Source organism: Oryctolagus cuniculus, chromosome 5 (assembly GCF_964237555.1).
Source record: "Oryctolagus cuniculus chromosome 5, mOryCun1.1, whole genome shotgun sequence".
NCBI lineage: Eukaryota > Metazoa > Chordata > Mammalia > Lagomorpha > Leporidae > Oryctolagus > Oryctolagus cuniculus.
In genome coordinates, this window is record NC_091436.1 from 120,243,585 (window position 1) to 120,260,134 (window position 16,550).

The following is a 16,550-nucleotide window of genomic DNA, read 5'->3' on the forward strand; positions in this document are numbered from 1 at the left end:
AGTGTTTTAATTTATCCTTTCATGCTATATCTGTATTTTTGGATGACTTATAGTCTCTACCTCCCAAGATAGTGTTTTTTAAAAACTACCTGGTACATGGTAAATGCTCATTAAAGATTATTAGTAGTAGTTCTGTACGTGAAGTTATTTTTTTAAAAGATTTATTTTAATTACTTGAAAGTCAGAGTTATACAGAGAGAGAAGGAGAGGCAGAGAGAGAGAGAGAGAGAGAGAGGTCTTCCATCCATTGGTTCATTCCCCAATTGACTGCAACTGCTGGAGATGCTCCAATCTGAAGCCAGGAGCCAGGAGCTTCTTCCAGGTCTCCCATGCCTGGGCAGGGGCCCAAGTCCTGGGCTGTCTGCTACTGCCTTCCCAGGCTAGAGCAGAGAGCTAGATTGGAAATGGAGCAGCCGGGACTCGTACTGGTGCCCATATGGGATGCCGGCACTGCAGAAAGCAGCCTTACCTACTAAGTGACAGAGCCAGCCCCTGTACATAAAGTTATAAAAGTCTATGAATTTTTTTCAGATTTATAGGATTCTCTCTACTACTAACATGATGTGTCTTATGTAATCTATAAATCTACTGAATTTCTCTATAATATCATTTTCAGTTACAAATGAGTATATCAAACACAGATGGAAAAGGACTTTGTGATTCATGAATTTATATATCATGGAGTTGATATTCCTCACAGTGATCATTCAAATTAGGTTATATGGAAAGAGTATCTGATCATTGTCTGGGTACTGCTCTTCACAGAGGATTATGATATTACTCAAGTTTAGATGATAAGTGACAAGTAAACAAATGACCATGTAGTTAACAGAGAAACTATTCAAATAAAAGTACAAGTCTGAGTGCATTAAATCTTTCTACTTTCATATTCTTTACTAAAAACCATGTGGAAAAATTGAAATTATCTCTCTTGGGCAGTGAAAATAATAAAACAATTGCTTGTGAACAAAAGCAACTTAATGGGGAAAATTTTGTTCATGAAGAGGGAGTCTCAGTCACCATGGAGAGTCATTCTTTCTCCTTATTAACTGGCAAGTAGATGATAAATACGTTTTGTGAATTTTCATTATCCAGGGTGGTGATATTTCTCATAAACCTAAATGTCGCAGATATCATATCACTAATTATAATAATTATATGTAGTATAATTAAGAAGATACTTTTTAACTTAATTTCCACAGTCTAGGTAATAATATGCAAACTTCATTGTTGGTCTTTGTCATATAGGAAGAAAATTGTACACTTAGAAGATATGAGAATTGTGTTCATGCAATTTTTATGATATTTAACCTATTGATTTATGATAAACTCCCTTGTGTTCACAAAAATAATTTGAGTTTCTTAAGGCCCTGAAAAGACCTCATTTATCTTTTCTCTAGTGATGAAAAAATGATCATGTGATCAATATATCCAAGTATTTCTGAATAATCCATTGCTTATGTTTTAAATATTCAACATGTGTAAAACAAAATACTTCAAATAATATGCATTCTCAAATCTAAATAATAAATACTGAAGTAAATAGTCCACTAGAATCTACTTAGCTGTGTGGTATTGATTTTATAGAATGAGCTTAACATGATGGACATACAGAATGAAAACCTGAGGTTACGTTTACCAGCTCAAAAAGGAACAGTATCATGTTTTCCATGTGATTAGACTGGGTTACAAAGAGTCCTAAGTGAATCAGCCATCACATTTTTGTGTTGCTGTTTGAATGCCTCCCTTCAAGTTTGACAAAGTATCTAAAAGGAATGTCCAAACAACTCCAATGGTCAAAATAAAGTGATTTCATTGCATCCTTGGCATTTCTTTGAAAGGATTACAACAGAAAAGTCAATAAGACCTTATTTCTTTTCTGCTCCTTTTTCATGTGTTTTTTTTCTTAAAGGAAATTGATGTTTTTTAAGACATATTCATTTATTTATTTATTTACCTGAAGGATGGAGTGACAGAAAGACACATAGCCACACACACACACACACAACAGGGGAGCTGGGAGCAGAGAGGGAAAGAGATATATTTTGTGTTCAGGTTTACTTTCCAAATGGCCACAACAGCCATGTCTGAGGCAGGAGTTCTATTATGGTCTCCCACATGGGTGATATGGGGCCAAGCAATCTGGCCACCTTCCACTGCTTTCTCAGGCACATTAGCAGGAAAATAGATTTGAAGAGAAACAGCCAGGACTGGAACCAGCACTCTGACAGGGGATGCTGGTATTCCAAATGGAGGCTTAAGCCACTGCACTACAATGTTTGCCCCAATAAATTGTTTTTAATGGAATTTGAATTTTGGTTTTGGTTACCAACTTGTATTTTTCTCCACAACAATAAGAAACCATTTCTTTGCATTTGGGTCAAGCAGAATATAATGGGTGCTTAGTTACCATCTGTTGAATTAGTCTTATTCAGAGATGGGTTTAACAGATTTAGTTGATGTCAGATGACAGCAAAATTCTTGACTCTGAGCTTTCTAGTATGAATAATTCAATTTTTTGAATAACCTTTTTACTTGAAAGACAGAGTTAACACACACAAAGAAAGATAGAGAGATAGAGACAGAGAGATATATAAAGAGATATAGAGATTTTCTACTCATTGGTTTACTCCCCAATGCCAATAGACAGGATTGGACCAGAAATGCCAACTGGATCTCCCATATAGAGGGCAGGGACTCCAGCACTTAGACAATCATAATTTGCTACCTCCCACATGCACTAACAGAAAGTTTATGCTGAACTGGAAATAGGCTAGCTAGGATTTGACCTTGGCACTCCATTAGGGATGTTGAAATCTCAAAAAATGGCTTACTTTGCTGAGTTACAAGGCTACTCCCTAAATACTTCACTTTTCATTTGTATTTTTTTAAGATTTTATTTATTTATTTGACAGGAAGAATTACAGAGAGAGAGAGAGAGAGAGAGAGAGAGAGAGAGAGGTCTTCCTTCCTTTGGTTCACCCCCGAAATGGCCGGAACTACGCTGATCTGAAGCCAGGAGCTAGGTGCTTCCTCCTGGTCTCCCATGTGGGTGCAGGGGCCCAAGCACTTGGGCCATCCTCCACTGCCTTCCCAGGCCACAGCAGAGAGCTGGACTGGAAGAGGAGCAACCGGGATTAGAACCCGGAGCCCATATGGGATGCCGGCGCTGCAGGTGGAGGATTAACCAAGTGAGCCATGGCACTGACACTCATTCATATTTTTTAAAAGATTTATTTATTCATTTGAAAGTCAAAGTTACACAGAGAGATAAGGAGAGGCAGAGAGAGAGATAGAGAGAAGTCTTCCTCACTGGTTCATTCCCCAGTTGGCCACAATGGCCAGCGCTACGCCAATCCTAAACCAGGAGCTAGGAGCTTCTTCCAGGTCTCCTACGCAGGGGGCCCAAGAGCTTCCTAGGCCATAGCAGAAAGCCGGATTGGAAATGGAGCAGTCCGGACTCTGGCACTGCAGGTGGCAGCTTAACACACTACACCATGACGCTGGCCCCTTCCATTCATATTTTAGGGAGTGAAGAATTTGGCTCCATGCGGAAAGAATTACTAGGCTCAGCATGCTTTGCCAGGATTCTGAATGCCTATGTGTATACTAATTGCAGATATCTATAAATAATATCCACCATAGCTATGGAATAAAGATGAATAATATTCAGTGGGATGGCTTTCCACTCATGTTCTTAAAGCCGTCTTTGTGTGTAATAATAGAGAATCAATGGGCCCTTGCTCATTTTGGGTTCTGGGTAACAATTTTAGCACTCCAGAATCTACCATAATACATTTTAGGGAACTTATAATTGAGCTCAGAAGTAACTCCAAGCTACATAGAAAAAAACAATTAAAAATGATTTCTGATTTGTAAGAAATTAGTGCTTATGCATTGAAATTAATAAAACCTACTTGTGGACAGAACTTTCATCAATTACAACTTAGCCAGATAGTGTAATAAACACATATATCATTGTACTGTTCATATATATTTTTAAATAAAAGTATGGATTTTTAAATCATCTGGTCAAATTGGATCTCAATAACTATCTATAGAAAATTAAATATTCTCGTGGATGGCACTGTGTTGTAATGAGTTAAGCTTCCTCTTGCAACTCTGGCATCCTCTATGAATGCAGGTTCATGTTCCAATTGCTCCATTTTGGATTGAGTTCCCTGCTAAAGCACCTGAGAAAGCAGTGGAAGATGGCCCATGTCCTTGGATCCCTGAACCCACATGGAAGACCTGGATGAAGTTTCTGGCTCCTGGCTTTATCCTGGGCCAGTCCTGGCCTTCCTGGTCATTTGGGGAGTGAACCAGTGGATGGAACATTTCTCTCTGTATGTAACTCTGCCTTTCAAATAAATAAAATAAATTATTTAGAAATTAAATGTTCTCAGTGATAATTTTTCTATAATTTTGTAACTTGAATTCCTCATTATATTGAAATTCACTTTTAATACAGGGGAATTTAAAATAGCAAATTTGCAAATATAAAACATGATTTCTGGAATATCAAGTGAATTGCTGCAAGATTATTTGCACTCATAAATTTATGCTCATATTCTTACAACTGTTAAATTTCTAAAGAAACTAAAGAGAAGAAAATCAGTAAATTTTTTTGTGTGTGTGATAATGAACCAGTTTTTTCTAACCACCAACTATTTGAATCTGGAATTATTCAACCAAGCATAGAAATGTTCCCAATAAATAAGCCTCAGTAATCAAGGCTATGCAGAGTCAATAAATGAAAGGGTTCTCTTTTTCCTTGTTTCATCTACACTGAAAATCTGTAGACTGTTTAAGAAATCAGTTACAATGAAGATCTTTTTCTTTTCCTCCATGTTTCTCTTCTTTGGTGTCCTCATTCTACCAGGTAATGTGAATACTGTTTCCAGAGGAGTCAGCATTAAAGAAAGCAAGGGTCAGAATTGTTTAAGCAAATATCACTGACATCATAAAACACTGCTACCATGTCACATTACTTGGGTGGAGAAGATATTTGAATACTCTTCCAAGCATTGTATAATATTAAAGACGTTGAGTTCATGAATGTATAAAAACATACATGTATGTGTTTGTGAAAATTATTGGGTAAAAATAATGTATCAGTTTAGTCAATATATTGATTTAGTTAATCCATTAAATGTGTATTATCATTATCTAAATTAACTGAATTTACTATATTAATAGGCATGAAACAAATTGGGAATGAGTGAATATGTGTGGAAATAATGCATCCCTATATTTAGTGTTGATAGCAGAGGTTAAGTAATACCTTGTTGGTATTTTTAATCTTAATTATGTTCTAAACTGAGATTAGCTGCACATCAACCTATTTCAATTTAAATTCTCCTTCTTTATTTACTCAACTACATTTTATTTTTTTTTTTTATTTTTTTTTTATTTTTTTTTTTGACAGGCAGAGTGGACAGTGAGAGAGAGAGACAGAGAGAGAAAGGTCTTCCTTTGCCGCTGGTTCACCCTCCAATGGCCGCCGCTGCAGCCGGCGCACCGCGCTGATCCTGGCAGGAGCCAGGAGCCAGGTGCTTTTCCTGGTCTCCCATGGGGTGCAGGGCCCAAGCACCTGGGCCATCCTCCACTGCACTCCCTGGCCATAGCAGAGAGCTGGCCTGGAAGAGGGGCAACCGGGACAGAATCCGGCGCCCCAACCGGGACTAGAACCCGGTTTGCCGGCGCCGCAAGGTGGAGGATTAGCCTATTGAGCCACGGCGCCGGCTTCAACTACATTTTAAACACACGCATGCTTATCATTTATAAAACCTCTTATAATGTATAGGGCCATGAAATAAAAATAAATCTATTAGTATTAGTCCTCATTTCTGAAAACAAACATATTTTAAAATATTTTCATTTTCTTTTCCAGTGGGCTCTAGACTTCGTTTTACCATCCCTGGTACCATTCCTACAGGATTGACAACAATATGTATTCCAAACCTTCGAATATTAGAAATGAAGGCAACTTCTTCCCCAATATCTAAAAGCAAACGACTTGAGAAAAAAGAATTCAGCACAGGTAAAATATAAGAATAATTTTGACTTGAACATTCAATGCCTGTTAAATGAAATAAATTTCTTAGGAGTGTACTCTGTTCCAAACCTCATTTATATCATTGTTCTTATCTTTCCTCTTCTAGCTTTATAATGGATGAATTTCAATTTCAGAATGACAAAAAATCTTATTTAAAATCTTAGTGTCTGAATAATTGATAGAATCCTGACTAAGCACATGCCATTGTTATTTTCCTGAAGGAAATTTCTCTGATTATTATTCCTGGCATCATTATAATCTTTTTAGATGTAGTTAAGGCCATTATGCTTAGTCATCATATAGTTGACACAGTTTCCCTCCTATCTGACAGCTGGCAAAACTTATTTTGGTCACACACCACTGTCCAGAACATTGAAATCTTTGGATCATTCTATCAAAAGAGTGATTAAGATGTTATTGCTATTTCAAAGTATAGAGTTCTTAAGATAACTTGAAAAAGCAGTTGAGTAGCAAGAATCTAGAATGGGAATTTGGGACCTAGTTGAAAAGATGAATTCTTGACTAAGTTGAACCAGTCATTAGCAAGATGAAAGAAAGGCATTTCAAGTACTCCTCCCTGCTACAGAAATGCCAATTGGATAACTATCAACATGTTTTCGCAATAGTTAAGGCAATCAAAGGAATATTATAGCTCCTTGTGTAGCAAAGAAATTAAAAAAAAAAAAGATTGCAAAGGATTGCAAAGGGTAGGAAGAGAAGTTCTACCCTACTAGCATCACCCCTACGCAGTCCCAGGCATTAAATTGTGTAAAGAGATCTACTTCTCATGAGGGAATCAGGCTAGCATACATGGACATAGGATTAGCCTTTCCCAGTGTCACACAGATCCCTATAGCCCTATGCTTCAGCCGATCCAGGTACTAAGCCCATGCCAATAGACAACAATACTGGTCTGGCCCTGAGTGACCCAAGTCCCAGACAACCTCTGTGGATTCAAGTTCCAGGTTGGCCCTCACAGTCTTAGTCTCCAGTCCAGGCCCAGTGAATCTAGGTATCAGACTGACATCAAGAATCCCAGGGCCTAGGCCAGCTACCATGACACAAAGCTCTAGCAGACTCAAGTCTGGATCTGCTTCAGCAAGCACAATATTCAGGATCAAAAGAGCAGTCCATTTTGGCAGGCCATTCCTGTTAACCCAGGCACTAGCTCAATTCTAGCAAGTGTGTGTTTCCTGCACACTCAGGCTCAAAGCCTATTCCAGCACAAGTTAAGCCCTGGGGACTCAACCTTCCTGCCAAGTCCCTGGCGACCAGGCTTTAGACCTGAACTCATGGATTCAGGCCCACATCCATATCTGTGGAGCTTGTCACGCTCTACTTTAGCAGAATCAGGCTCCAGACACAACCCAGTAGATCTACTATCAGGTGTGCCCACTGCTGACACAGGCACCAGACTAGTCTATCAAAGGATTCCAAAAACATGAACGGCTGTAGACCACACAAAGAAGCCATGCAAAAGTCTCTGAAGGGGCTGAAGGATAAAAGGAATTTACCAGAAAGCACCAGTCTTCAAAGCCTAGAATTAATCTGCACTACAAATGTACAGACACCAACATACAGTCATAAGGGTCAAGAACAATGACGGAAACATGTCACTACCAAAGGAACAAAAAAAGCACTTATGACACCCTCTAAAGAAATAGAAATATGTAAACTCCCTGGAAATGAATTCAAAATAATCATTTCAATGAAATGAAAAGAAACTGTTCACAAAAGATAGAAAAGAATAGATGATTAAAGCAAGAAATGTAAAAGACAAGGGGAAATTATTTTAAAACTCAACAGGGGCCAACATTGTAATGTGGCAGGTAAAGCGGCAGCCTATAAGGTGGGCATCCCATGTAGCACAATAGGTTAAAGCCCCCGCCTGCAGCACCAACATCTTGTATCAGCACCAGTTCATGTCCCACCTGCTCTATTTCTGATCCAGCTTCTTGCTAACGGCCTGGGAAAAGCAGTGGAAGATGGCCCAAGTGTCTGTGCCCCTCTCACCCACATGGGAGACCTGGAAGAAGTTCCTGACTTTTGATTTCAGCCTGGCCCAGGCATGACCATACAAGCTATCTGGGGAGTTAACCAATGTACAGAAGACTTCTGTCTCCATGTCTCTCCCTCTCTCTCTGTAACTCTGACATTTAAATAAATAAACACTCCTGAAAAAATCAAACTTTGTAGAGTAGAAAAATAGAACGAAATAAAATTCAATAGAAAGAACATGAAAAAAAAATGCATGTACTCTGAAGAATACTATACAGCAGTAAAAAAAATGAAATCCGGTCATTTACAACAAAATGGAGGAATCTGGGACACATCATGCTGAGTGAAATAAGCCAGTCCCAAAGGGACAAATATCACATGTTCTCCCTGATTGGATGACAACTAACTGAGCACCAAAAAGGAAATCTTTTGAAGTGAAATGGACACCATGACAAGCAGTGACTTGATCAGCCCTTCCTGACTGTTGATGAACAACTTAATACTTTATCCCATTTAGTATTTTTTTTTTGTCCTACTTAATACTATTGGTTGAACTCTGTAATTAACATACAATTATTCTTAGGTGCTTAAATTTAACTGAAAAGTGATCCCTGTTAAATATAAGAGTGGAAATAAGGGAGGGAGGAGATGTACAATTTGGGACATGCTCAATTGGACTTGCCCCAAATGATAGAGTTAGAAATGTGCCAGGGGATTCCAATACAATCCCATCAAGGTGGCATGTACCAATGCCATCTCACTAGTCCAAGTGATCAATTTCAGTTCATAATGGATCATAATGATAGGTCTAAGAGTCAAAGAGATCACATAAACAAGAATAGTGTCTGCAAATACTAACTGATAATATTAAAAAGGAGAGAACAATACAACATGGGAAGTGGGATACACAGCAGACTCATAGAATGGCAGATGTCCTAAACAGCACTCTGGCCTCAGAATTAGCCCTTAAGGCATGCGGATCTGGCTGAAGAGAGCCCATAAGAGTATTTTAGGCACGGAAAGCCAAGACACTCTGGAAAAAAAACAAAAAACAAAAAACAAAAAACAAAAACAAAAACAAAACAAACAAACAAAAAAAAACACACCGCACCACAAAAAACCTAAATGAAAGATCTCTGTGAGTGAGATCCCAGTGGAAAGAATGGGCCATCAAGAAGGAGGTACCTTTCTCTGAAGGGAGGAAAGAACTTCCACTTTGACTATGACCTTCTCTAAATAAGATCGAAATCGACGAACTCAAGAGTCTTCCATAGCCTTGGCAACTCATGACAAGAGCCTAGCCTCGGGTGATTACTGACGCCATAAACAAGGGTGTCAATTTGTTAAGTCAACAGCAGGAGTCACTGTGCACTTACATGTCATGTAGGGTCTCTGTCCTTAATGTGTTGTACAATGCAAATTAATGCTATAACTAGTACTCAAACAGTATTTTACACTTTTTGTTTCTGTGTGGGTGCAAATTGTGGAAATCTTTACTTAGTATATACTAAATTGATCTTCTGTATATAAAGATAATGGAAAATGAATCTTAATGAAGAATGGGATGTGAGAGGGACTGGGAGATGGGAAGGTTGTGGGTGGGAGGTACGTTAAGGGGGGGGGGAAGCCATTTTAATTCATAAACTGTACTTTGGAAATTTATATTTATTAAATAAAAGTTAAATAAATAAATAAATAAATAAAAATAAAAATGCAATAGAAAATATCAACAGAATTAATTAAACAGAAGAAAAAATCTGTGACACCAAATTCAGGATATTTGAAATTATACTAAATATGGCTGGTAAATGAGAGACAGAGTGGAGATTGGCCAACCCATGTTCAATGGTTCCAGGGAATGAGTGAACCAAATAGAGGAAGGTATTAATAAATTGTGTTCCCTTCAAGTGTTGCTTTGTGAGTCACTATCTAATTTGCTGAAATAGGTAGTGGTGGATCTTCTACCTTGGGAATTGGATACTTGCTGATTTCCTTGATCTATTCTGCTACAGATAGGGAAAATATCTCCCAGTGTAAAAATGTGTTTCCTTTATTTCTCTTCTGTTTTTCTGTGCTTCTTTGAGCATCTTCTTTTTAAGTCTCAACATTTTCTACCTTGATTATTAATTGTAGCCATTCTTGCCTTGTTTCAGCCAACCGTATACAGATCCCGACGGAAATCAATTGGTGGCAAGCTTGTTTATATATTGGTGGCCAATGTAGACCTCAGTGTGGTAACAAAGAGTTTAGACTTTCATTCTGTGAAAGTCCTAAATTTGCTTGCTGTTTAAGAGAATGTGATCCAAACAACAAGGTATAATTGAAGAGACACAGATGCAAGAAGCAGAGACATCTTAATTAAGTCTTTCTATCATTGCATTACTTCATTTATGGTCTAGTATTTCTGTGCATGTATATCTATAAAGAATTAAAAAAATTAAACAAAATATTTGTCAACCTTAACCATTAATATGCTTTGTACCTGCTTGGAAGAAAGAAATAGAATAAAGACTGGGACTTTGAGTTTATAAATAGAAGCAGAGAAGAGAAAAAAAAATCCATAATTGGACTAGCAGGTTTAGTGAAATGCTGGAACTATTCTTTTTTTAGTGTGAAAAGCATGTTGCATTCTGTTAGGAGAGTTAGGAATGAGGAAAGAGTTAAAAAGAAATGTTGTCTTGGGACTTGTGAGAATTGTTGGAAGAATTTTGAAGGATTACGGAAGCCTCAAACTTTCTCATATTGGTTATACTTTTCTTCCATACATTGGTCAATTTCCTAAAAAAAATTAAAATAATCCAAGTGTTTAGAGCCATCATTTTGAGGAAAATAACCTAAAGGGTAAAATAGAGGGAGACTACTCAAAAGAAGAAACAGAAACTGAATCCATGTAGCTTATATATTTGCAATACAATTCTTACAATTCATGAACAGGAGGCCGGCGCCACGGCTCAATAGGCTAATCCTCCACCTAGTGGCGCCGGCACACCGGGTTCTAGTTCCGGTTGAGGCGCCGGATTCTTTCCCTGATGCCCCTCTTCCAGGCCAGCTCTCTGCTGTGGCCAGGGAGTGCAGTGGGCCCTGCACCCCATGGGAGACCAGGAGAAGCACCTGGCTCCTGCCTTCGGATCAGCGCGGTGCGCCGGCTGCAGCGGCGGCCATTGGAGGGTGAACCAACGGCAAAGGAAGACCTTTCTCTCTGTCTCTCTCTCACTGTCCACTCTGCCTGTTTAAAAAAAAAAAAATTCATGAACAGGTATTATCCCTTCATTTATTTATATTTAAGTTTTCTTTTTCTTTTTTTTTTTTAAATTGACAGAGTTAGACAGTGAGAGAGAGAGACAGAGGGAAAGGTCTGCCTTCTGTTGGTTCACTTCCCAAATGGCCACCATGGCAGGCAATGCACCGATCTGAAGCCAGGAGCCAGGTGCTTCTTCCTGGTGTCCAATGTGGGTGCAGGGCCAAAGCACTTGGGCCATCATCCACTGCCCTCCCGGGCCACAGCAGAGAGCTGTACTGGAAGAGGAGCAACCTGGACTAGAATCCGGCACACCAACCAGGACTAGAACCTGGGGTGCCGGCGCTACAGGCAGTGGATTAACCAAGTGAGCTATGGCACTGACCCCTATATTTAAGTTTTCTTAAAAAAATCCATAAATTTAAAGAAATAAATATTAAGCTGTTGGAGAAAACCCTCATATGCACAATTTAATTCTTTTTTAAAACTTTTATTTAATAAATTTCCAAAGTACAACTTTGGGATTACAGCGGATTCCCCCCCCTCAAAACCTCCCTCCCACCCGCAACCATCCCATCTCCCATTCCCTCTCTCATCCCATTCTTCATTAAGATTCATTTTCCATTATCTTTATATACAGAAGATCAATTTAGTATATACTAAGTAAAGATTTCCACAATTTGCACCCACACAGAAACAAAAAGTAGAAAGTACTGTTTGAGTACTAGTTATGCCATTAATTCACATAGTACAACACATTAAGAACAGAGATCCTACATGGGGAGTAAGTGCACAGTGACTCTTGTTGTTGATTTAACAATTGACATTCTTATTTATGACGTCAGTAATCACCCGAGGGTCTTGTCATGTCATGAGCTGCCAAGGCTATGGAAGACTCTTGAGTTTGCCAACTCTGATAGTATTTAGACAAGGTAATAGTCAAAGTGGAAGTTCTCTCCTCCCTTCAGAGAAAGGTACCTCCTTCTTTGATGACCCGTTCTTTTCTTTCCACTGGGATATCACTCACAGAGATCTTTCATTTAGGGGTTTTTTTTTGTTTTTTGTTTTTTGTTTTTTTTCCAGAGTGTCTTGGCTTTCCGTGCCTAAAATACTCTTATGGGCTCTCTTCAGCCAGATCCGCATGCCTTAAGGGCTAATTCTGAGGCCAGAGTGCTGTTTAGGACATCTGCCATTCTATGAGTCTGCTGTGTATCCCACTTCCCATGTTGTATTGTTCTCTCCTTTTTAATATTATCAGTTAGTATTTGCAGACACTATTCTTGTTTATGTGATCTCTTTGACTCTTAGACCTATCATTATGATCCATTATGAACTGAAATTGATCACTTGGACTAGTGAGATGGCATTGGTACATGCCACCTTGATGGGATTGTATTGGAATCCCCTGGCACATTTCTAACTTTACCATTAGGGGTAAGTCCAATTGAGCATGTCCCAAATTGTACATCTCCTCCCTCCCTTATTCCCACTCTTATATTTAACGGGGATCACTTTTCAGTTAAGTTTAAGCACCTAATAATAATTGTGTGTTAATTAAAGAATTTAACCAATGGTGTTAAGTAGAACAAAAAAAGTACTACAAGGGATAAAGTAGTAAGTTTTTTCTCAAAAGTCAGGACAAGGGCTGATCAAGTCACTGTTTGTTATGGTGTCCATTTCACTTCAAAAGATTTCCTTTTTGGTGCTCAGTTAGTTGTCATCCAATCAGGGAGAACATGTGATATTTGTCCCTTTGGGACTGGCTTATTTCACTCAGCATGATGTGTCCCAGATTCCTCCATTTTGTTGTAAATGACCGGATTTCATTTTTTTTTTACTGCTGTATAGTATTTTATAGAGTATATATCCCATAATTTCTTTATCTAGTCTTCTGTTGATGGGCATTTAGGTTGATTCCATGTCTTAAGTATTATGAATTGAGCTGCAATAAACATTAAGGTGCAGGCAGCTTTTTTATTTGCCAATTTACTTTCCTCTGGGTAAATTCCAAGGACTGGGATGGCTGGGTTGTATGGTAGGGTTATATTCAGGTTTCTGAGGAATCTCCAAATTGACTTCCATAGTGGCTTTACCAGTTTGCATTCCAAATACAGTCAAGAAGAGGCATTGTTACATTTAAAAGAGCAAACTTGGAGAACTTTGCTTATCAGACATCAAAAAACCTAATATAGTAATTAAAAGTGTATGGTGTTGGTGCACTAACTATTAAAAAAAAAGATGGTCTAGAATGACAGCTAGTGTATTTAGCTGAACTTCCAGAGCAGTGGCGAAATCACCTTTTCAATGAATGATATTGCTTTACTTGAATACCATATAGAAACAGTTGAATCTTGATCCCCTCATTCACGTCACAGAAAGAAGAATGTATTACCAAGTGGATCACATATATAATGTAAAATGTAAATCAATGAGCACAGACCTACAATAGCAACTACTAAAAAAACTCTCAAATTTGCTACCTAAAAATGATTAATTGTTATGTCTTAGAACTCTCATTGAGTATATTTATGAGTGAAAAATGCAGCATATAAAGTGGGTAGGGATTTTAGATATCCATTTATCAAAAATGATTTATTAAGAATATAAGGAAATCATATTAAATGAAACAGAAAAAAAACTAAAAATTGGTGAATGACTTTCACAGACACCTCACAAAAGAGAATATACAAATGTTCAGTAGATATAACAACTTTCTCAAACATATTAGTTAATGAGTACAGATTATCACAATTCACATATTAATTGGTTAAATTAGAAAAGAAGGAGCATAAGCAAGTGTGGGTTAAGATGTCAACAACTGGAGACATTTAGTCTTAGCAGGACAGAGTATTAAGGCCATACCTCCTTCACCCCAAGTTGATAGTCAACAGAATTATGAAGTAAGTTCATCTAAATGCAAGTTTAAAAATGTTCATGGCGGCACTTTCACAAAAATTTCAAAGTAAGACTACAAATTGCCAGTGGGGTGAAAAACTGTACTGTGATATTTAGAAAATGATAGACCACACCAAAACATTGAATAGTAAATGACTTATACACGTAGAAAGAAGAAGCTTTACAAATACACTACGTAGTAAAAGAAATGAGATTCAGAAAAGTATGTAAAAGAACGCATCTCAATTAAAAAATAAAACTCAGGGAGCCAGCAATGTGGTTTGTCAGGTAAAGCCGCCTCCTACAGGGCTGGCATCCCATTTGGCCACCAGTTAGAGTCCCAGCTGCTCTACTTCCGATCCAGCTCTCTGCCATCGCCTGGGAAAGCAGAAGATGGCTCAAGTCCTTGTGCCCCCCGCACCCACATGGTAGACCCGGAAGAAGCTCCTGAATCTTGGCTTCGGATCAGCACAGCTCCAGCCATTACGGCCAATTAGTGGGTGAACCAGTGGATGGAAAACCTCTCTCTCTCCCCCTCTCTGTCTCTCTCTGCCTCTCTATCTCTCTTTGTGTAACTCTGACTTTCAAATAAATAACTAATAAAATATTAAAAAAATAAAACTCAGAGAGGGTGTGGTGCTTTGTAATGTTCTATGATTTGGGAACCCGTTACATTACAAGCTCAATTTGTGAAAATTTATTCATGTTTATCTATTTGAAAGAGCCTCATAGAGGGAGAGGGGAAGAGAAGAAGGAGAAGAGGGGGAGAAGGAGAAAGGAAGGAAGATGTCTTCCATCTTGAAGTTCACTCTCTAATTGAACAAAGCAACCATGACTGGGCAAGTCAAAACCTGGAGCCAGGAGCTTCTTCTGGGGTTCTCACACAGTTAATAGGGACTCAAATAATTTGTCTTTTCTACTGGAATTCTCTATCATTTTTTGGATGACCTAATTGGTATGCCTTTGCTAGATTTATTTTGTTATTTTCTTCCACAAAATCTGCAAAACATTTTTATTGAGATAAGAAGTTTTAAATATTTTAACAAGTAATATGAAAACTAATTTGTATCATAAATAAGCATAATTCATTCATTTGCCTCAACAACTTTTTATCTACTTGATTAGAAAAGGCAATATAGACTTCTTACAACTTTTATTACAATGATGAGATTATGATAGTTTAAAAAAAGTTTGTGTTATATTATTTATAAGAATTGTAATTTATTAATTACAATTGTAATTATTAAATTTTGGAATTTAATTGCAATTTATTATTATTATTTTTTCTTTTTTTCATTTTTTTATTTAGTAAATATAAATTTCCAAAGTACAGTTTATGGATTACAATGGCTCCCCCCCCATAATTTCCCTCCCCCTCACACCCTTCCCATCTCCCGCTCCCTCTCTCATTCCATTCACATCAAGATTCATTTTCAATTATCTTTACATACAGAAGATCAATTTAGTATGTATTAAGTAAAAATTTCATCAGTTTGCACCCACACAGAACACAAAGTGTAAAATACTGTTTCAGCACTAGTTATAGCATTACTTCACATTGGTCAACACACTAAGGACAGATCCCACATGAGAAGTAAGTACACAGTGACTCCTGTTGTTGACTTAACAAATTGACACTCTTGTTTATGGTGTCAGTAATCTCCCTAGGCTCTAGCCATGAGTTGCCAAGGCTATGGAAGCCTTTTGAGTTCACCGACTTCGATCTTATTCCGGCAGGGTCATAGTCAAAGTGGAAGTTCTCTCCTCCCTTCAGAGAAAGGTACCTCCTTCTTTGATGGTCCCATTCTTTCCACTGGGATCTCACTCACAGAGATCTTTCACTTAGGTCTTTTTTTTTTTTTTTTTGCCAGAGTGTCTTGGCTTTCCATGCCTAAAATACTCTCATGGGCTCTTCAGCCAGATCCGAATGCCTTAAGGGCTGATTCTGAGGCCAGAGTACTATTTAGGACATCTGCCATTCTATGAGTCACCCCTGTATATCTTGTACATTATTCTGTGTAAGCACATTTTACTTTATTCTTTTTTTTTTAAACTTTTATTTAATGCATATAAATTTCCAAAGTACGACTTATGGATTACAATGGCTTTTCCCCATCCGTCCCTCCCACCCACAACCCTCCCCTTTCCCACTCCCTCTCCCCTTCCATTCACATCAAGATTCATTTTCGATTATCTTAATATACAGAAGATCAGCTTAGTATACATTAAGTAGGGATTTCAACAGTTTGCTCCCACACAGAAACATAAAGTGAAAAATAATAGATGATTTTTTAAATGATGATGAAATCAGAGCAGACCTATTGTCATGTTTAATCCCAGTGAGAGTCAAGTTGGGAATTG

At 37.9% G+C, this 16,550-nt stretch overlaps 1 protein-coding gene across 1 annotated transcript; it reads left to right on the forward strand.

The window, feature by feature from the left end:
• The first annotated feature begins 4,765 nt into the window (after positions 1 to 4,765).
• LOC103349775 (beta-defensin 112) lies at positions 4,766 to 10,490 on the forward strand. Its single transcript, XM_008263038.3, has 3 exons — positions 4,766 to 4,882; positions 5,894 to 6,043; positions 10,210 to 10,490. Exons 1-3 carry the CDS (start codon positions 4,825 to 4,827, stop codon positions 10,374 to 10,376), a joined length of 375 nt encoding a protein of 124 aa, XP_008261260.2. The 5' UTR covers positions 4,766 to 4,824; the 3' UTR covers positions 10,377 to 10,490.
• The last annotated feature ends 6,060 nt before the right edge of the window (positions 10,491 to 16,550 follow it).